The 22,293-nt window shown below is 41.0% G+C and overlaps 2 protein-coding genes across 5 annotated transcripts; one reads left to right on the forward strand and one right to left on the reverse strand.

Moving 5' to 3' along the window:
• Nucleotides 1–5,226: 5,226 nt before the first annotated feature.
• On the reverse strand, nt 5,227–13,592 carry pkmyt1 (protein kinase, membrane associated tyrosine/threonine 1). 4 transcript variants are annotated; one of them, XM_061230789.1, is made up of 8 exons: nt 13,509–13,592; nt 11,845–12,460; nt 11,453–11,690; nt 8,934–9,222; nt 8,580–8,686; nt 6,676–6,848; nt 6,336–6,565; nt 5,227–5,976 (listed from the first exon to the last, which is right to left on the reverse strand). In XM_061230789.1, exons 2-8 carry the CDS (start codon nt 12,217–12,219, stop codon nt 5,589–5,591), a joined length of 1,800 nt encoding a protein of 599 aa, XP_061086773.1. In that variant the 5' UTR covers nt 12,220–12,460; nt 13,509–13,592; the 3' UTR covers nt 5,227–5,588. The 4 variants fall into 4 exon arrangements, with proteins under 4 accessions (XP_061086773.1, XP_061086771.1, XP_061086772.1 ...); XM_061230787.1 differs by having other exon boundaries at nt 13,415–13,564; XM_061230788.1 differs by lacking the exon at nt 13,509–13,592 and adding an exon at nt 13,152–13,362.
• A 1,170-nt stretch (nt 13,593–14,762) lies between these two features.
• LOC133121564 (elongin-B) lies at nt 14,763–21,345 on the forward strand. The gene is made up of 4 exons (XM_061230831.1): nt 14,763–14,878; nt 17,029–17,163; nt 17,436–17,544; nt 20,077–21,345. Exons 1-4 carry the CDS (start codon nt 14,876–14,878, stop codon nt 20,187–20,189), a joined length of 360 nt encoding a protein of 119 aa, XP_061086815.1. The 5' UTR covers nt 14,763–14,875; the 3' UTR covers nt 20,190–21,345.
• Nucleotides 21,346–22,293: the final 948 nt, after the last annotated feature.

Raw genomic sequence — 22,293 nt, forward strand, 5'->3', positions numbered from 1 at the left:
CACTTAGGCATGATGTGTTGCGTGTTCAAAGATGCTCTTCTGCATACCACTGTTGTAATGTGTGGTTATTTGCATTACTGTCACCTTCCTGTCAGCTTTGACCAGTCTGATCATTCTTCTCTGACATTTCTCATTAACAAGGCATTTCTGTCTGCAGAACTGCTTCTCACTGGATTTATTTTAGTTTTTTGCACCATTCTTTGTATACTCTAGAGACTTGTATGCATGGAATCCCAGGAGATGAGCAGTTTCTGAGGTACTCAAACTGCTGTCTGCCACCAACAATCATTCCATGCTCAAAGTCACTCAGATCACATTTTCCCGCATTCTGACGGTTGATATGAATATTACCTGAAGCTTCTGAGCCGCATGTACATGATTGTATACATTACACTGCTGCCACACAATTGGCCGATTAGATAATTGCATGAATAAGTAGGTGTAATAAAGTAAAAATGCTACTAATAAAGTGCTCAGTGAGTGTAGTTTTCCCATATGTTCAAACATAACATATACATGCGTGCAACCACAGTTTTTTTTGGCGTGTATTATCTGCTGAATTATACCTTTCTACTAATAGCCAAAACACCCTAAATCTGAATTGGCCTATAAGAGAAATGCACTTAACGCATACTGTTTTTAACCTACCAAAACAAAGAAAATATAAAACATATACAGTGGTGTGAAAGTGTTTGCCCTCTTCCTGATTTCTTATTTTTTTGCATGTTTGTCACACTTAAATGTTTCAGATCAAACAAATTTAAATATTATTCAAAGACAACACAAGTAAACACAAAATGTAGTTTTTAAATGAAGGTTTTTATTACTAAGGGAGAAAAAAAATCCAAACCTACATGGCCCTGTGTGAAAAAGTGATTGCCCCCTAAACCTAATAACTGGTTGGGCCACCCTTAGCAGTAACAACTGCAATCAAGCGTTTGCAATAACTTGCAATGAGTCTCTTACAGCGCTTTGGAGGAATTCTGGCCCACTCATCTTTGCAGAATTGTTGTAATTCAGCCACATTGGAGGGTTTGAGCATGAATCGCCTTTTTAAGGTCATGCCACAGCATCTCAATAGGATTCAGGTCAGGACTTTGACTAGGCCACTCCAAAGTCTTCATTTTGTTTTTCTTCAGCCATTCAGAGGTGGACTTGCTGGTGTGTTTTGGATCATTGTCCTGCTGCAGAACCCAAGTTTGTTTAAGCTTGAGGTCACAAACAGATGGCCGGACATTCTCCTTCAGGATTTTTTGGTAGACAGCAGAATTCATGGTTCCATTTATCACAGCAAGTCTTCCAGGTCCTGAAGCAGCAAAACAGCCCCAGACCATCACACTACCACCACCATATTTTACTGTTGGTATGATGTTCTTTTTCTGAAATGCGGTGTTACTTTTATGCCAGATGTAATGGGACACACACCTTCCAAAAAGTTCAACTTTTGTCTCGTCAGACCAAAAATTGAAACGAGCCTTAATGTTCTTTTTGCTCAGCAGTGGTTTTCGTCTTGGAACTCTGCCATGCAGGCCATTTTTGCCCAGTCTCTTTCTTATGGTGGAGTCATGAACACTGACCTTAACTGAGGCAAGTGAGGCCTGCAGTTCTTTGGATGTTGTTGTGGGGTCTTTTGTGACCTCTTGGATGAGTCGTCGCTGCGCTCTTGGGGTAATTTTGGTCGGCCGGCCACTCCTGGGAAGGTTCACCACTGTTCCATGTTTTCGCCATTTGTGGATAATGGCTCTCACTGTGGTTCGCTGGAGTCCCAAAGCTTTAGAAATGGCTTTATAACCTTTTCCAGACTGATAGATCTCAATTACTTTCTTTCTCATTTGTTCCTGAATTTCTTTAGATCTCAGCATGATGTCTAGATTTTGAGGATCATTTGGTCTACTTCACTTCACTGTCAGGCAGGTCCTATTTAAGTGATTTCTTGATTGAGAACAGGTGTGGCAGTAATCAGGCCTGGGTGTGGCTAGAGAAATTGAACTCAGGTTTGATAAACCAGTTACTAACCTTTTCATTGCAGTTATGTACCGTCCTCCAGGGCCCCTGGGAAACTTCCTTGATGAGCTAGACACCCTTCTCAGCTCCTTCCCTGAAGATGGCACCCCGCTGATTCTCCTTGGAGACTTCAACATCCACCTAGAAGCCTCCCAGTCTGCTGCCTTCCTACCGCTAATCCACTCCTTCGGCCTCTCCCTGCAACACTCTCCTCCAACCCACAAGGCGGGCAATGTCCTAGACCTTGTCTTTGTGAGGAACTGCTCATGCTCCGATTTCACGGTTACCCCTCTGCATACATCTGATCACCACTTCATCTCATTCCCCCTCCCTCTTCCTCCCCATCCTCCTCCCACCCACACTTCCTCAGCCCGCCGTAACCTCCGCTCCCTCTCACCCTCTTCCTTTGCCAGCACCGTCACCGCCTCACTCCCCCCTCTCGAATCCTTCTCCAAACTCCCCGCTGACTCTGCATCTGCCACCCTCCTTTCATCTCTCTCCTCCGCCTTTGACTCTCTCTGTCCCCCTGTCTCAAAGCCACCTCGCACATCCCCTCCCAGTCCTTGGATATCTGACACCCTCTGTACCTCCAGGGCCAGCCTCCGTGCAGCGGAGAGGAAGTGGGGGAAATCCAGAGACGCTTCAGACCTCATGACTTACCAGTCTCTCCTGGCGGCATTCTCTTCCGATGTCACTGCCGCCAAAGCAAAATACTATCAAACACAAATTCAGAACTCCGCTTCTAACCCCCGGAAACTTTTCTCCATTTTCTCCTCTCTCCTCAACGCACCGCCTCCTCCTCCTCAGTCCTCCTTCGCTGCTGATGACTTTGCTGATTTCTTCGATGAGAAGGTCACAGTCATCCGCAGATCCTTTACAACCACCGCCCCCCTCACTGTGCCCTTCCCCCCCTCTAGGCCCATCCCTTCCTTTTTCACTTTCTCCCCCCTTACAGACTCTGATGTTTCTCAACTCCTGCTCTGCCACCGCCCTACAACCTGTGCCCTTGACCCTATCCCCTCTTCTCTTCTCCAAACTACCACACCTGACATTCTCCCATTTGTCACCTCCCTTGTCAACTCCTCCCTGTCTTCCGGCTGTTTTCCGGCATCCTCCAAGAGGGCCCACATCACTCCGCTGCTAAAAAAGCCTACCCTGGATCCCTCCATCATCCAGAACTACCGCCCGGTATCTCTTCTTCCTTTCCTTTCTAAAACTATAGAACGAGCCGCTTCTACTCAACTTTCTTCCTTCTTTTCTAACAACAACCTGCTAGACCCCCATCAGTCTGGCTTCAGATCGGGCCACTCGACAGAGACTGCGCTCCTCTCCGTCAGTGAGTCACTCCATGCCGCACGAGCAGCCTCCCTCTCCTCTGTCCTCATTCTTCTAGATCTCTCTGCTGCCTTCGACACTGTGGATCACTCCATCCTCCTGTCTGCCCTGTCAGCAACGGGCATCTGTGGCACAGCCCTGGACTGGATTGAGTCCTACCTCTCTGGTCGCTCCTTCCAGGTTGCCTGGGCTGGTTCGGTATCGACACCTCGGCCCCTCGCCACAGGAGTTCCCCAGGGCTCAGTCCTTGGCCGCTTCTTTTTTCTCTTTACACTCGCTCCCTTGGCCCTGTGATCACTGCACATGGGCTATCCTACCACTGCTACGCGGACGATACCCAACTCTTCGTCTCGGTCCCGCCGTCTGATACGCGGGTTTCAGCCCGTATCTCTGCTTGCCTGAGGGACATCCAGAGCTGGATGGACAACCACCATCTAAAGCTCAACCCAGGTAAAACTGAAATGATATTCATCCCTGCTAATACCTCTCCCCATCTGGATCTCTCCATTTCCCTCGGGGATACCACACTCACGCCATCACCCAGTGCAAGGAACCTCGGCGTGGTGATGGACAGCAGACTGTCCCTTTCCGAGAACATTGCGGCGGTGACCCGGTCTTGCAGGTTCTTCCTATACAACATACGGAGAATCCGCCCCTTTCTCACCCCCTACTCGACCCAGCTCCTGGTCCAAGCGATGGTTCTGTCCCACCTGGACTACTGCAATTCCCTCTTGGCTGGCCTCCCAGCGTTCGCCATCAGACCCCTCCAACTCATCCAGAATGCAGCAGCTCGTCTGGTCTTCAACCTTCCCAAATACTCACACGTCACCCCCCTGCTTACTTCCCTCCACTGGCTGCCTGTCATCGCTCGCATCAAATTCAAAACATTGGTGCTAGCCTTCCAAGCAGTTAAAGGGTCTTCCCCAGCTTATCTACAAAAAATCATCAGACCCTACACCCCTGCCAGACCTCTTCGTTCAGCCTCCACAGGCCGCTTGGCACCTCCCCCTCTCAGAACCTCCACCTCACGCTCACGACTACTGTCTGTTCTGGCTCCACGGTGGTGGAACGAACTCCCCATTGAGGTCAGAACTATAGAATCTCTCCCCACCTTCAAGCGCAAGCTGAAGACACACCTCTTCAAGCAGCACCTCTCCCCATCCCTCCCTACCTCCCTGTGAACCTTAATTGTTGTCTCTGTGACTTGCTTTGTGTATCGGTATTTTTAGTTGGCTAGGTAAGCAGTGTTTGGATAGTTAACTTTGGTCACTTTTGCTTTGTTTGTTTGTGTTTGTTCAAAAAAAAAAAAGAAAAAAAAAGAATTGTCCTTAATTTTGTTGTACAGGTAGCAGTTGAAATTGTACTTCCCTCTAGGGTCTTTCAGCGAACTTATCCCTGGTTATGGGTATGCACTTTGTTGTACGTCGCTCTGGATAAGAGCGTCTGCCAAATGCCAATAATGTAATGTAAAATGTTTTTAACAGGGGGGGGCAATCACTTTTTCACACAGGGCCATGTAGGTTTGGATTTTTTTTTCTCCCTTAATAATAAAAACCTTCATTTTGTGTTTACTTGTGTTGTCTTTGAATAATATTTAAATTTGTTTGATGATCTGAAACATTTAAGTGTGACGGGCTTTCAGCACTTAATCTGGTAGTTTACAAAAATTGGACGTTCCATCAGCATTCCAATTCCTTCTGTTGGAATTCAGCAGTTTGTTTGCAGTACAAAAAAAAATTATGGTGGTATGAATTAAAATATGAAAATTAATTTTCCACTGAATAAATCTGGTAATTCAGGAATATCTGAAATAATTGTATTTCAGTTTTGTGTTCAAACGGACCACAATAATATGCAAGTTTAAAGACATTCGCAATAAGAGGCACATATATATTATTAATTTTATTTCACAGGCATAGTTATAACATACAATACAGGGAATACAGCAATTTCGCAACATCAGCGAACATCCCCTCTGTTCCTCATCAGCATGGTAGAACATGACACCCAAATGCTTGAAAACCAAAGGTGAGCACTCAATTTTAAGCACATTTTAACTCTCCTCGGCCCAAAAGTAAAAGTAAAGAATTTAAGTTAGAAACACCAAATGAATATATCACTTAAAAAAAAGGGCAAGAATACATTAAATGTTATAGTATCCCATTCCAAAGGTGTTCTTATTCTTTAAGTGCAGTGTTAACATGCTGTAATGGTTCATCAGCATAGACGGTGCCTATATCATCCTGCCCTCAGGACTGTCCTTCCAGCGCGGTCTCATCAAACAGGCTGAGGAGGTTCTTGGGCTCAAACGTGGGTCGCAAGCAAGGCTCAGGTCTGATCCAGTTTAGGACTGGACTATGAGTCCGGGTAGCTGTAGGTTGCTGATTCTCTGTGTTGGCAGAATTACATGCACTAGAGGGTGTCAGTGTGTCAGAAGTGTGTGCTTTTATTCCTGTGTCTACTAGCCTTTGATTAGAAGTGGCTACTTGATGATGTTTCAATCTACTTGTGTGTGTGCTAGTGGGAGTGTGTGTGAGACTGAGGTTATGTGTGGAGCTATGAGTGGGAGTGGGAGTGGGAGTGGGACTTTTTGGATGAGGCGTAGAAGTGCCACCCACAAACACCAGGGATTTCGTCCTGAATGAGAAAAACAGGTAATATCATACATCAGGCTATTGTTTTCAAGAATGGCTTCAATTTATGTGTACAATCCAACAAAGCATGTACAGCAGCATCTCAATGCTTTGTCAAAACCGGTTGAGACAACGGATATATGCAAATAATAAATATCCGAAATAAAATTGAAATTGTTACAGGATTAGGTAATCATAGCATTACCTAATCATAGTATCCACTACTGTACAAATTGTATAACAGCTCTCATGACAAACAACTATCTAACCTGTTATATAAATATACTAAACATATATACTACATATACCAAAATGTTTTAAAACACAGCAAGAGAGACACAAAGCTATCATTCAATGGGTTACCTATGAAAGAGGGTGGGAGAGTACTTTGGTCCCATTTCTTCTGGAAGAAACACCACATCTTCTTCCAGGCTCCCTGTGTCAGCGAATGAGAAGCTAGGAAGAGGACTGCTGCAGTCCGCATCATTTCCCCAGCTATCCCTAGGAGGGGTGCAAGGCACGGAAGGCACCCGGCCGGTTTGGAACGGGAGGTGGACAGAAGAAAGGAGCCCCCTTGCAGTGGACAACACCGTCTGAGCAGAGAACGCTTAGTCAGTGTTAACATCGCCAGTACAGCAATACATTAGGAATAGATGCTGATTTCATGAAGATATAATGAAGTTTAAAGGTCAGGAGATCTTACCTGACAGAGGGAGAACAGGAAGAGCAGGGACTCGCCCAGAAACAGAGAAACCTGCCGTCTCCACCTCCATCTCCTCACCATTGGGAGAGCAAGAAGCTGAGGAACTGTGGCCCTCATCGAGGGATCTGGAGACAACATCATCCTCAACACTGACTGAAGGTCCCCAGACAGACCTGCCAAGGACAAAAACACAAAGGGCTCTATCTTTGTAGTCTTACTGCATAAAGTGCAGCAAGTTTCATGGCAGATAGTTCAACACAAAGTAGGGATGCATTGGTATGTCGGTAGAGAATCAGAATTGGCCGATTGCATGTTCTACAACAGGTCATTCAAACCGATTGTGTAATAGGCTACAAAAAATATGAACTTAAATAAATTAAAATAGCCTATTTAATTCCCAATAATGTTTTGTCCGCCTCAAAGAAAGTTCTGAAGAGTGCTGCTATGTGCACATCAGGCAAAAAACAGCTGTGTGGAATTTCTTTCAATTGCTGTTCATTCTTAATAAAAGTCCAGTTAAGGGGATGATACTTCAAGGAAAACCAAAAGTTGCTTGAATTACATTGTGGTTTCATTTATTACTGGGAGTGTGCTGCAATTACATTGTCTCTTACATTCATGATATCACTTAACTTAATTAACTCAAACGCTTAAGCTCTTCAGTCTGAATTTGTACTAAACTTATTTCAAGGTACAATAGGTCATTTCAAACTTCTAACGGTGAAGAGAGGAATTGCAGCAACAAACAGCCACAAATCACAACACTGTTCATCCCTCATTCATTGTTTTTGGAAAAATCGGCCTTTGATTACAGAGGAAGCAGAAAAAATATAAAGAAACAGTGAAGCCTATCGTTCACAGTTCAAAAGTCAGTCACCTCAACACTTGAAGCAGAAAAATTGGATATACAGGAACATTGTTTTTGTACAATATGGTAGGTCACATCGACAAGTTTGTTTCATTTGAAGGCAAATGTAGAGTGTAACCTCCATTATATTATAGATTATATGGAGGAATCTTTATAGATGTGCTCAATATATCTGCTTCAATACCGCTTGAGTAATGTCACTGATCAGAATCACCACAGTATCTTGGGTAAATGCGATAAAGCCAAATAAATCCCAATATTTCTGCTGGTAAGGTGACGTTTCCAGCGATTTCTTGTGGAATCAGATGTCTCCAAACTCTTTGGATAACGAACATCACATTGCAAGTTCAGAGCGCATGGCTTGACCATGATAACAATAAACTGACAAACAAAGAAAGAATGTCCCGACATGTGTAGCAGACATGAGGGTGTACATGTGTTGCGCAGTAGCCTATGTCGGTGCATTACTAATACTACGCTGTTAAAATAGCAATGAAACTGTGACAGGACTTAAGACCACGTTTTGGTTGGTCATAACATTACCATGACCACACCTTTATGACCAACCCGCCCAAATTTTAATAGCGAATGGCCCTGAACAGAAAAAGGACATTTCCATCTCTATGAAACTAGCAACGGCTGGTTGGTTACTGTTACATTGCGCCAGGATAGAGTCCTAAATATTTTCGGCAAGATAAAATTAGACCTTGTTTATTGCAAGTCTGCTAAAAAGCACACACATAAAAAACAATAGGTTGGGCGGCCTGTAGCGTAGTGGTTAAGGTAAATGACTGGGACACGCAAGGTCGGTGGTTCTAATCCCGGGGTAGCCACAATAAGATCCGCACAGCTGTTGGGCCCTTGAGCAAAGCCCTTAACCCAGCATTGCTCCAGGGGAGGATTGTCTCCTGCTTAGTCTAACTTAGTCAACTGTATGTCGCTCTGGATAAGAGCGTCTGCCAAAATGCCAATAATGTAATGTAATGTAACAACAATAAGCGTGAAAAGGTGGCCGCAGACGCACAAGCCTCAGTACCATTCACAAACGCAGAGGGCAGGTTTCCCTGTCTGAGCTGCTGCCAACCATCTCCTCCTTTTGGCACCTCCATATTACAGGCCAGCTCTAGAATAGACACACCTAGACTAAGATAGAAGTGGATAGTAACACATTTACAATAGACAAGTGGTTAAAAAAGAGTCTATATAGACAGAATAAGCAGATTCACTGCCTGAACAACACTAGCCTACTTTCTTAATCATTTCGGAAAACCATTACATGTCTGCAGATCAAGAAAATCACTTAATACACAGATTGCACAGACACTGCCAATTAATCTACAATACAATGAATTGAAATTAAAACTGGTTTCCATCTGGCTTGATTCGTTACCTGAACACATCTGCAGCGGGAGTGTATTCTCCTCTCAGCAGTTCTGGGGCCATATATCGAGGGTCTCCTTCCTGTCCCTCCTCCTTCTCTTCCCCTTCTGTCCCGCCCAGCTGCCCTCTCCTCTCCCCGGCGAGCTCCAGCAACAGCCCAAAGTCCCCCAGCTTCAGACGGCCTGATCGGGTCATGAAGACATTGGCAGGCTTGAGGTCCAAATGGACAAACCCCCGGGAGTGAAGGTGCTGCAATGCGGACAGCAGGTCACACAGGTAGGCCCATGCCACCGACTCTTCTGTGGAATAGACAGGCAGTGTCAGTGATACAAAACATACAGTCACAACTAGCCACACTAAACCTGTGACACGTCTGAAATGCACATTGTTTGACAAATTTTATCCTAACACATTTGTTGCCATCTGAAATGGTTATGAATATCAGTTTTAACACTGAGAAAACCATCTGAAATGATTTTGAATGTTTTCAAGATGGCCGCCAAATAGAATCGATTTCAATGGTAATGGGACTAATAAATAAATAAATAAATTTCCTGTTGTTAGCCTACATTTTATCAGATTTAAAAATGGTCACGATCGCCTGTTTGGGACATAATACATTCAAATTGGGAGGCAAGTACATGTATTTTGCCAATACTGTGGAATTGCCCATATTCAGTCCTCTCCATAAGTATTGGAAAAGCAAGGCCGATTCATTTGTTTTTACAATACACTGAATACATTTGTGGTTGAGATAAAACGATGAACACGAGACAAGAGTTCAGAATGTCAGCTTTTATTTCCTGGTATTTACACCTAGATGTGTCAAACTACTTATAAGTTAGCACCTTTGGTGTCTAAAACCTTCCACTTTTTCTCCCCAATGAAGTCCTTTGTTGTGTTGGCAGTTTATTTTTGAGTCATAGTCCGGCTGTATGATGACGTTCCTCCCAATTAGTTTGAACGTATTTCTCTGTAAATTGGTAGACAGAATATTTTCGTAGACTTCTGAATTCATCCTGCTGCTACCATCATGAGTTACATCATCAAAAAAGATTAGTGAGTCCACTCCAGAAGCAGCCATGCAAGCCCAAGCCATGACACCTCCTCCATCGTGCTTCACAGATGAGCTTGTATTGGATCATGAGCAGATTCCTTCTTTCTCCACACTTTGGCCTTTCCATGACTTTGGTAGAGCTTAATCTTGGTCTCATCAGTCCATAACACTTTGTTCCAGAAGCTTTGTGGCTCCTCTCTGTACTTCTTTGCAAATTGTAATCTCACCTACCGATTCTTACAACTGATGAGTGGTTTGCATCTTGTAGTATAGCCTCTATATTGCTGCTCTCTAAGTCTTCTTCAAATAGTTGATTGAGATACCTTGACCCTGCCCTGTAGAGATTGTTTGTGATGTCACTGACTGACTTATTTTTTACTACTATTTCTTGTTTAACCAATCAATCTAACAAGACACATCTGGAAAACAAGAAACACCTAAAAATACCAAAAAATACAAGTTTACATTTGGATCTGTTATCTTATGTGCATCTTTTGACCTCAAACTCCATTGTCTTCAGAATATAGCGAAAACAAAAAAATTGACCTTGCTGTTCCAATACTTTCGGAGGGTACTGTATGAAGTAAAGGGCTTGATAATGACTTGTTTTTGCCTGTGAATATTTTATCTTATAAACATTTAACAATATGCCTCATTCCCCCAGTTGTTCGGTTCTAAAAAGAACTGTATTGAATCAGAATAAAGGCATAATATGAACTTTGTTTTACATGGTTTCATCTCAGTTGTTTAAAATTACGTGAAACTGACATCAACCATATCATACTATTGTGGGCAAAATACTGTGATAGTATCATATCGTGAGTTACTGTGATTCTCACCCCAAGTGAGTAGGTTAGCTAAGGTATGAATGAACGTTTTGTAATGAACTCGCTACAGTTCTAGTTATGTGAATAAATCAAAAACACCATTTGGTGACCGTTAATATTTAAATAAGCATAAGTTGCTTAATATCTAGGGTAAAATAAAATGTTGGTATCACAGGAAACCAGAGATTCTCCTCTTTACAATAATGTATGAAACTAAATAAAAATGTATACGGCTTCATGTTCAAAGGGACTCAAAACACTGGATCAGGTCACATGCGTTTGTTCAGTTTATTGCATGTTTATTGCTAGCTGTGTCATTTCTCATTTCACCGTTTGGCTACACATCACCAGTTTAAGAGTCCAGTTAATCAAATTGAAAAGGCCTGAAAATATATAATTTATATTATCATCAATTATTGACTTTGCTAGCTAACGCTGCGTTTAAAACCAAAATATTACATGTGGATATGGCTATAACCTCAAGGGTATCTATCTCGTCTGAAAACTGAAACATCCCTAACCAAATCGATGTTGAATCGGATCTTGAATTAAATCGGGTTCTTGTGAGTCGGAATGGAATCGCGAAATCAGTGCTGACACCCAGCCCGTCATTATTTGTTGTTACTAGAGATATCTGGAGCTTGCCTGGGCTGTGTGGCTGGGCTTCAGTGTGCATCAGTAGGCTTGTGCAGCATAGCTCCGTCTGGATGTAAAGATGGCCTGTCTCCTCCCAGGCAGCCTTGAAACCCAGGATGTGAGGATGGGGGCATAAACACTCATGGTTCCTGGCCTCCCTTACACTTCTCTGCCGGTCTCGATCACCTCGGAAACGCTGCACCGAGCGCTTGATTGCATAATGCTGTCCATCCTGGAGACTGAGGACCTACAATGATAAGAATGGTGAGGAATATCATAGAAGGACTGAAGGGAGAAATGTAAAAATAGCTCTGGGTTGTCTTTGTGCCCTCCATCACTCAGAGTTAAGTAATGTGCATCCCTAATCAATGCAGCGCCGTTCATTTTTCCATGCGACTTACCTTATAAACTACACCAAAGGAGCCCCTCCCTAGCAAGCCGAGGTTGATGAAGCACTGGCTGAAGAAGGACTGGGATTTGCAAGGATCATAAAGTGACGGAGGAAGAGGAGTCTGGGAAAGGGAACAGGAGAGGGGTGTCCAGGGGGATGGAGACTGATGGGGAAAGACTCGGCTGAGAGGGGGACAGCCCTTAGATGGAGGACGTGGGGGTAGAGACTGTGAAAGAAATGGAGGAGAAAGAGATGAGGAAGAAGTGGAATGTGAGGAAAAAGGAAGGCGTCTTTTTTTGATGGAGAAAGGTTGCTGGGCTTGAGCGAAATGTGCTGGAAGAGGAAGAGGTGTGGAAGCATGCTTAGCATCCTGGGACAATGACATAGCCAGAGGGTGGTGGAGATGAAGCACCAAAAAATGGCTGAAAGTGGAGATGGATAAGTTGGGGAGAACAAGATAAACAAATACTGAATGTAGGTAGATAGTTGATGGAAGAAATATCAATAAAAATATGAGACAAGACTATGAGGGGGAGAATGAAAGTAGATGTGGGTGTATGTAATAGATGAAGGCACAGAAACCCCAGTCCACTCTTCTCCAATCACATGCTGTTGCATAGACAAAGCTGTGAAATAGAGAAGTAACGTTATGCATTAACCAGTGGGTTTGTTGATATACAGCAAAATAACGGAAAACATACAAATTCAACCTAAATTATATCTATATATGTGTCAGTTAAATGTCAACCGTTTAATCATGTTTTATAACCAAGGAACTACTGAGAAGGTAAGGTACTATTGAGCTCCCTATCAACTGTTAGTCTAACTAACGTTAATTACCTAGCTATAAGTAACATAAAATGGCTTTCTAAAAACTCCTGAAGAATGACGGACAACTCAGTGCTTTATTTTGCGAAATAAAAACATTGACGCCACGTTAGCTAAGTTAGCTAACAGTTACATGTTGCTAGATTGCTATTCTAGGCGTTTATTCTCTGATCCACGTTAACTTAACGTTAGCTAGCTAGCTAGAGTGACATTTGCAAGTTGTTCATCAACACTTACCCGTTAAAACGGTTTAACTAGCCTAACGTTAGTTAGCTAGCTATCAATACTAACTAAACAGGTTAACGTTACTTTTCCAGATAACTTGCAAATCACTCCCTCATTGACGTTATCACAACTACATGTTAGCTTGCTATATCATTTTTCACAAAAGTTACATAGCTTGGTTCAGTTTAACTTAGCTAAGTAACTAGCCTGCAGCTAGCCACCTGTAAAATAGCAGAAAATCTAGTTCTGTAAGGTTAAACTTACTCAGCGTTCGCTGTCAACGTCCTGGTTTGAAAATGACAGCACCAGCATTCGAGCTGCGTTAGGCTAAGTTAGCTAAATTATGTTGGAAGGCAAATACCAAAATACGTCACTTTATAATATGAATGTAGATAAAATAGCCGATTGGAATTGTTTCTGGATGAAGAATAGGTAGATATAGGTAGGTAAACATTGCTGCATAGATTGCATTGAATAGCCGACAATAAAACTAGTTATTAAAATATCTTTAAATATTTAAAACTTACTTTCGTATGTGAGATATTTATTTCCCATGAACCCGTGTTCACATTTTAATCAAAAAAGCGCCAATTAACGTCATGCTTGATGTTATAACGTTACCTTCCCTATACAACTTCGCGGTTCCCTCCTGCAGTAGTTAACCTTCAAAGCTTTGCTGCCTCGCGCCAAAAATGAATATTTCCCCGGTTACAACCGGTTACAACCATAGACTGTAGAAAAATAACCCAATCATTTCCCTCCACTTTGGAATATTACATTAGACCACGCCCAAATAATTATAATGTCACCCATACCTCTTCAAATTCAAAAGCTTTACATTACATTGAACTCCTGAAGAACCCAAAATCAGAGCTGGCTGTGCTTTCAGCATTTCATGACTTTGGAATTATATGGTTCTATCTGCCTTCTTAGTGGTTTTGAGATATTGAGCTTCAAAGATTCCAAATGGAATGTGCTCCAAGCAGATGCAACCTTTTAAATTGTGCATTTTGTCATGCTTTGAAACTTTTTTTGTGTAAAACCTAACACATTAGTTCCCTAATGTATTTATAACGCAAATAACTTTTTTTTAATGTCAGTTAGAACCTGATCATTCTAAGGTCTCGATTAATCGAGTGCCAGACGACTGCTCTTAAGCCGTAATGGTGATATTACAGTATGATAGATAAGAATTAATCATCATGTAGTAGAAATTAAGTAACATATGTCTTGTTAACATGAATTGTATTATTTTGATGACACCAATATTTTTTATGATTGAATACAAATGTTAATTAAAGCGAAGTTGTTTTTTTTTATCAATCAGCATACCAAGAAATTGAGTACAATGTACTCTATATTTTGACTGCATAGTATTGCTAACTATCTACATATCTTGATCAGATAGATATGACAATTAAATTGAGCAAAGCAGAAGTAAAATATTTAGTTTAGAGGAAGGATTATTGGGATGAAGAAGTAAAGTCCAGACATCTTTACTAGATTGAGAAAAAATGTGGTACAAGTAAGAAAGAAGAAGTCATTATTACAACACTTAGACATAGATTATTAAACAAAACCTCAAGGGTAATTGGAAAACTGTAAATTGGTGACTATTGTCAGAAGGAGGAGCTTGTTGAACATGTCATTATAAACTTCAGAACATACCAGAGGGAGATGGAGGTAATGATGTCAGAGCTGAAATAAGTGGAAATTCTGGGAATTCATTTGAATAATTTTTAAATCCATTAATACTATCGAACATGTCGAACTATTGTTATGGATTATTTAAGAAAAACTGGATTAAATAAGAGAAATGAAGGATAGTTATAGACATAGACAGTAGATGGCGGTAACACAATATTTGGAATTAACACAACGTAATAAGAAACAAAGAAGAAGTCGTCTATCGATGGTTGTTGGGGGAGGGAAATCGCAGTGCAGTGTGGGACAGCGACGGAGTTTGGCTAACGCGAACGACCGAGAAAATGGTGAGTGGGTAATGAAGAGAAACGATTCCAGATTAATATGTGTTTATTTGTTTCACTTTACAAAAGACATGTCTTCATCAGTTCGCTATGAGAGGAAAGGTTTTCATATGAAAACATATTAGGAAATCGAGTGGGTGTTATGACAAGGAACGTTTCGAAGGAACCCCTTTGTTTTCTTAGCTACAAGCTTGCTTAGGATCTTAACCAAAGGAAGCTGTTTGTTATGGTGTGTCGTTATTGTGCATCCGTGCTGCAGACTGATCAGTGATGTACGGTACATAGCTAGATAGCTTGCTACTGTATTTCTTTTTTTGTTATACATTGTTAAATAGCTGTATTTAGTTATCAGACTTTGGGTGTAATTTCATCACCACGCCGATAGCTCGCAAAACATTTGCTAGCAAGTAATGTTAGATATGAGTGTGAGAGAAAGGGGTAATAGCTATCTATCTATCTATCTATCTATCTATCTATCTAAACATCCGATTTAACATTCGCTTGCTTGCGAGGTAGACAGCTACGATTCAACGTTAGGTTAACGAATCCAGCGCGTGTCCCGGTTGTAGTTCTTCAACGTGTTTCGGTCGAAGATTATGGGTAGCAGGTGACAGACTGAAACTTAGCGAAGTTTCCTTAGGTTACAGCTAAAGATACGTGACCATTGCAACCAACGTTACTGTAACCAGGTAACGCTAGCTGTTGGCTAACCAGCAAGATACACTTCTGGTTGCAGATGTAAATGTATAACACGTTATATGTTGTTCAGCTAGTTATGTTAATCAGTTGGAACTGGAAATTAAGGTGTAATCGTCTCCGCTGCTGATTTAATTCAGAATTTCATCAGTTGAGTTATTGGGATGGGAACGGCCAAGGCCTCAGTTCTAGACGGGGGCTTGCCGTTATGACTTTGTTTGCTTTTTTCTTTTTGCCCCAGTCAACACATTGGTCAACATCCACTGGTCAACACCCTTGGATTCTTTTTCTGACAATGTCACAGGTTACTGGTTTTATGGGTTATGGTATTATTGGCTAGTTAGTGAAATTACTATCTATGTAATTGCTGGTTTTTTCATATTTATATTGGAAGTAGGGCCACCAGTTTGCCCATGTGACCTGAAGGGTTTTAAACATGCAGTTATCCAGCTAATTTGGTAATCCCGCATTGTGAAACAGGCCACGGGTCTTTCTTTCATTGAGTAGCTAATAATTGTAATCAAACTTGGACTTTCCTTCACCAAAACCGAGTAGTAATATACTACAGCCTGCAACCCTTCTATATTTAGTGCTGCGCTGAATACGTAAAATGCATCGCTTCCTGTGCGCCGCTTCAATTTCATGAGTGACACTATTCTAGTTCATAGGCTGAATACCTTTATTTGCTAATATGCAAAAAATTATATAATGACTCAAAAAGAACATGTATATTACACACATTATGCATTTTAAGTCTTGATTGAAGACCATGATCAGTTCATTCGTTTTCTTATTTAACTTTTTGTACAATTTGCATTTTTAATGTGGGCATTTCAAGCTGCTTTAAACCCTATCATGCCCAACATGCTGCAAAAATACTGCAGTGTGTCACCACGGCAGTAAGCAATCAAACTGAATTAACACAAAAGTGTTGCTTGTGAACATTGTTGGCAATCATCTTCTGTATTTATTCAATGGCAATTGCTTTATCAACTTAGATTACTGAGGTGGTGCAAATAGGATAATTGTTTGAGAAGTGGCTTGACAAAGAAACTATTACAGCCTCTGGCTGGAGAATGCTGAAGTACAATGTGAGAAACCAAGGGGAGGCAAACTGGTGGACCTTTTGATGAGTTATCAAGGGATTGGACCTATGGATCGGCTAGATGTGGTATATATATCCTTTAAAATTAATTTCATCGTAGCAGCATTAGCTTCGGGTTGGCTACTTACAGCGGCCGCACATTCCTAACCAAATAAGCTCAATATATATTATATATCGTACAGTATATTAAAGTGACACAATTCTAATGTCAGTAAAATAATGTTTGTTTTTTCAGAAAAGTATCAGGGGAAGCTGGATAATATGTGCATACTTTGTTCTTCCACGATTGAACTCTCAGTCCGGTTTGGTCACTCTGCGTTGCTTTAACTGTACATGCATTCTTCCCACTCAGGATGTGTTTCTCATGATTCGGCGCCACAAAACGACCATCTTTACTGATGCCAAGGAGTCTACCACTGTTTATGAGCTGAAGCGCATTGTGGAGGGGATCCTGAAAAGGGCACCAGAGGAGCAGAGACTCTTCAAGGTATATGCAGGTATCAGTCTACAGTTGTGCAGACTAGTGGAAGGAAAGGGGTGTGACCTGGCTTTATAAGTGTGTCTAATCAATGTACAGTACATGATGTGATTAAAGTCTACCTGTACTAGCTGAATGGGATCCGCAGTCCTGTGTTGTGTCCTTTTCTGAAAAGCACAAGGAAAAGCAGCAGTGAATATGGGGATACAAATATGTCCAATAAAATTCTCTGTGACACAATGAATTAATTCATTGCTTATGTGCTTTAATTTTCTTTTCAGGATGATCAGTTGTTAGAGGACAGTAAAACTCTTGGGGACTGTGGGTTCACTAATCAGACTGCAAGACCTCAGGCCCCAGCCACTGTAGGGCTAGCTTTTCGCATCAATGGTGAGTATACTTATCTGTTTGGTAAATGTATTCTTTGTGCAGGCAGTAGATATGTCTAACAGGATGATTATGGTTATTTCCGTTCTACTGCCTGTACATATCCCTATGAAGAAATTCTTGTGTCTTCTTAATTATAACTGTTCGCTGCTGCTACTTCAAATCACGTTCAGGAAAGGAAGAGTTGTTACTCGAAATTCGAGGGTGTAAGACAAGTTCAGCTCTTTATTCGTGGTTCCAGGTAATCTATACGTTCTGCTGAGCTTTCTCCAATCTTACACAATCCTTACTGGGAATGACACAGTTTATATGCAGTATCTGAACAAATGGAAACTAGCTGAAAGGAAGTGATTCATCCTTTGTGACAAAACAATCCTTTAGATATGATAATTTCCATTGACAGGTTTCCTGGTTAGGCCAAAGACAAATGGTTATTGGCACCTAGACCTCAAATCAAGGCATTTCAAAGGAAATTTAAATAGACTGGGGAAAACAGGGTGACTGTGAAAACACCAAAATCTACCCCGAGCTCATTATTTGTTATAATCAAGTTTTTTTTTTTTCTAATCTACAAACTAAGAAAATATCTTTCCACATACGATAGGGGTGTGCAAAGATGTCACTATTTGTATCCATGTATTCGGCTAGAAAATGGGAAGTGGACTTTACTTAAACACAAAGTTCTGTAAGCGTGGGAACTCTAGTTCTCTAGCCTAATGTGCAATGTCATTGTAGTTCTGCTTTCTCAGCATCAATCATTAATCATGAAGTATAATAACATTATTTATTTCGCATCCTTTTTGTGTTTGGTTAAGTGAGTAAACTGAATAGATCTGGAGCATGTGGAAACGGTGACTGGATTCATTTATTTTTATTTTTATTTTATTTTATTTTATTTTTTTTGTGACACTGCCAGTCAAATTCAAGTACATCTTTTTTTTAAAAAAGGAAAAGAAAGTTTTTATTTTTGTGTTTTTTTCTTTTTAACTGAAGTTGCCTGAAGGCTGTTCTGGATTGTTCCAGCCCAGATTAACTCCTGGATACCAGGCCTGGGAAATAATCCTGAAACCTTTCAGTCCCAAACCCAATATGAAGTGGCTCCACCTAAATCCAAACGGTTTTGGCTTTGGTTGAGAAAATTGATTTAGTGCGGTTTTAATAGGGACTCAAAACTGTCATTATGTTAGGGATAATACCCTATGAACGAGTCAGTTTTGGGGAAATAATTGCCCGACAGGGTGGTTGCCCGAAGCTGAGGCTGTTTACCACACTGAATGGCTATTATTTCCTCATAATTGACTTGTTCATATGGTATTATCCCAGTTATATCACGGCTAACTTGCCAAAGTAATGTAGCTATGGACAATTTATTTTTAGTTTAGGAACACATTTATTAATAGAAACGCAATGGGAATGGGAGAAAAAATTGTCCCTGTTGCTGAGGGGGAAAAAACTCTTCACGCAGCCTAAAACTGCCTGCTGCAACTAAAGGCCAACTGCATCACCGCCAAAGAAAAGTTCACTAGCTCACCATCGCTGAAAGGAAATAAAACTTCAGGCTTTTAACTAATGTTAGCTTGCAAAATAATAGTAAGCAATTTTAAATTTGACGCTGTATTCCAGACATCAGTGCTATGTTGTCAAAATCAGTCCCGCAAGACGACATTTTAAATTATTACGGACCTCACGCTGTATGTCGCTAGTTTACAGAGAATTCTATGTACTGAATCAGTGTACTGAATATATTTTAGTATCTCAGGGCGTTATATGTCCAAATATATGTCTTTACGCTTGCAGCACTCTGTTGTTTTACTTATTTTGGTGACCTATTTAGCACATCAGGTCAATGATTTTGTGATTCCTTTGTGTTTGTTTCTATGTGTCCCTAGAGACCCATTATTTGCTATTGTGTTTAGTAGTTTACTTCAGTTTTATCAACCCCCCCACCTCGACATTATGTGCAGTTTTATGATTGGCCACTAGGCTACAAACTCTGAACAAGTCTGTTCTCTGCCTTTTGTCTTGAAGTGTGCTCCAACTCTTTTTCCTTGAGTTAAACCACTCTTGAAATCATTCTTGGACTCGTTGTTTCAGAATTTTGCCAGTTGTTCAGTGCCCCTCCTTTTCGAAATGTTTGCTGTAGTGTGCAGGCACATCTGTTCTTGTTAACCGTTACAGAATGTTTTTTTGTTTTTTTAGGACAATAACCATCACGGCCACCATGCTGCATTTCATATTTTTTCCTGTAATCATTCAGGGCATGATAACAAACTCCAAAACTTCATAGACTGTGTGAAATGCTTTCTACAAGGTGTTGATATGACAGCCAATCAGAAGTCGGATAATCTCTTTTTAAAGAAATAATGTAACATAATCCTCTTGGCATCAGTATTGTCATGAAACAATTAGCTCAATCTGTATTCTCACTGATTGCTTCTCATGTTCCATTTATGTCTTTACTGTTGTACCTTTTACCAATTTATTGGAGGAAGCTGGTTCATCAGATGTATATCCCTTTCTCCCTGTCATTATCAGATGAGGTGTTTGAGCAGCTGCGGGTAGAACCATTCTCCAGCCCCCCTGAGCTCCCAGACGTAATGAAGCCCCAGGACTCTGGCAGCACTGCTAACGAGCAGGCCGTCCAGTGAGGAATGAAAGGAGCAGGAATTGGTGGGGAGGGAGAGGCAGATGGGGTGAGGAAGAACAAAGTCTGAGGGGGAAAAAAAGGAGGAAAGGGGAGTTATTGTGGAAGCGGCAGAGGGAAGTGATACGCTGTATCATCTTCATCTAAAGTATCACTCTCTATTACCCCAGAATACTAAGCAAACATGCATTCTATTAATGCCTTTCCCCAATCCACCTCAGCACACAAATGCACGTTTAGATTTGCATAAAATCAACCTGAAAACTGGCATATTGCTATCAGTTATACAGGAGAAACAAGGAACAGATAATTTGCAGTAACATGTAAACTGATGCGTCTAGTTTTGGGGGGTAGGATGACTAAATATGTAATGTGTTTGTGTGTGTTTGGTATTTTGGGGAGGATTGCAGTTATACTGTGTTATGATAATTATGATTATTCTTATTAGTAAGGATTGTAATGATTTTAAGGGAGAATATACTGGGGAAGGGGCGTGTTGTGTGTGTTAGCCTACCTAGAGAAAATGTGCATGAAACATAGAAATATACACAAAACTGGACCCTGGTCAGTTTCACACACAAGCTGTTGCAAAAAATCTTTCACAGAAGTTGACCATTTCAATGTAAAGCTCTGCTGTTTTACAGATTTCTCTTAAGGTTTGGTTTCTTGCTGTCTTGTATTGTCTTACACATCAGTTCTCCACCCTGGTCTTTGGAGTTTCCATGGGTGTATTATTTTGTTCCAAGTTTACTGTCCTTATTCAGATAATTGGCATGGTCTATATGTAATTGAAGCTTTTAAAATGTTTTAGTTATTAAATTGTGTCAAAACATGTTCAAAAATTTATATAAGTGTTTGTGCTCAAACCAAAGACACAATGTCAGTAAAACTTGTGACATTTGGAAAAATATGTGTCAAATTTAAAGATTAGCTTGAACTCCTGGTCCAGATGGAGAACTGATAATATACAGTACTAATCAAGTAATTATCAGTTCTTTGTAGCACATTTAACACTGACTGGCACAGACCAGATTTGGAGATTGCTTTTGCTCTTCTCCCATGTATACTGTGTCATGTGACAGAACTTGAGTTGGACACCACAGTCCTGCAACTAAATCTGTAACTTTGTGAGTTGAATAAAGACTGCTTTTTCTTTTTCAGTTGCTTTAGGCTTTATCTTGTGGCTCGGCTAGAATTGTTCAAGTCCAAGTTCATTTCAGGGAAGGCCATGAATAATTACAGAACAGTAATGAAAATGAATAATGAATTGTAAACAGGTGGTAAGAGCAGTCGTCTGGCAGGGTTGCCTTGCATGGCAGCCAATCGCCGTGTGAGTGTGTGACAATGAGAAGCATCCATTGTATAATACTTTGGATAAAGGCACTATATAAACACAGACCATTTAATTTAAAGATTTTAGAATATAAAAGAGAGTTGACATAACATGACTTGGTTAAAATAAGGAACGGCACTTCTTTTTTAATTAAACCGTAACGGCAAACAGTTGAGAATGGGAATTAAAAGCGAGTTTTTCAAAAATGTGATTTTAAAGGACTTTAAAGAAATTAATGTCTTGGGAACTCTGATGTTCTGTAGTGAAGGATTCCACAATTTGGGGGTCTGCAGACAGGGTTTGATCACCTTTTGTTTTTAAAATGACTTCCAATAAGAAGGCATTTTAATGACCATAGAATTCAACATGGTACTTAATCAATCAGAAATTCAGAGATGTACTCGAGCATGGCCAGCTTATAAAATAAAATAATTTATATTAATATAAAAGTAGTGAAATGTGTTGTTTTTGCCATATACTTTAGCCATTTGTATTTGTGGTCAAAAGATTGATATGAGACCGAAGTAAATCAGATTTTTATGTTTTTAACATGAAAAGTTAATTATGATGTGCAAAAAGGACCCGTGGGGGTGGCACTGCCGCCTCACAGCAAGGAGGTCCTGGGTTTGAATCCCCGTCGGCCGGGGCCTCTCGGTGCAGAGTTTGCATGTTCTCCCCGTGTCTGCGTGGGTTTCCTCTGGGTACTCCGGTTTCCTCCCACAGTCCAAAGACATGCAGGCTAGGCTGATTGGAGAGTCTAAATTGCCCATAGGTA

The sequence above is a fragment of the Conger conger genome, chromosome 2 (assembly GCF_963514075.1).
Source record: "Conger conger chromosome 2, fConCon1.1, whole genome shotgun sequence".
In the NCBI taxonomy this organism is placed as follows: Eukaryota; Metazoa; Chordata; class Actinopteri; order Anguilliformes; family Congridae; genus Conger; species Conger conger.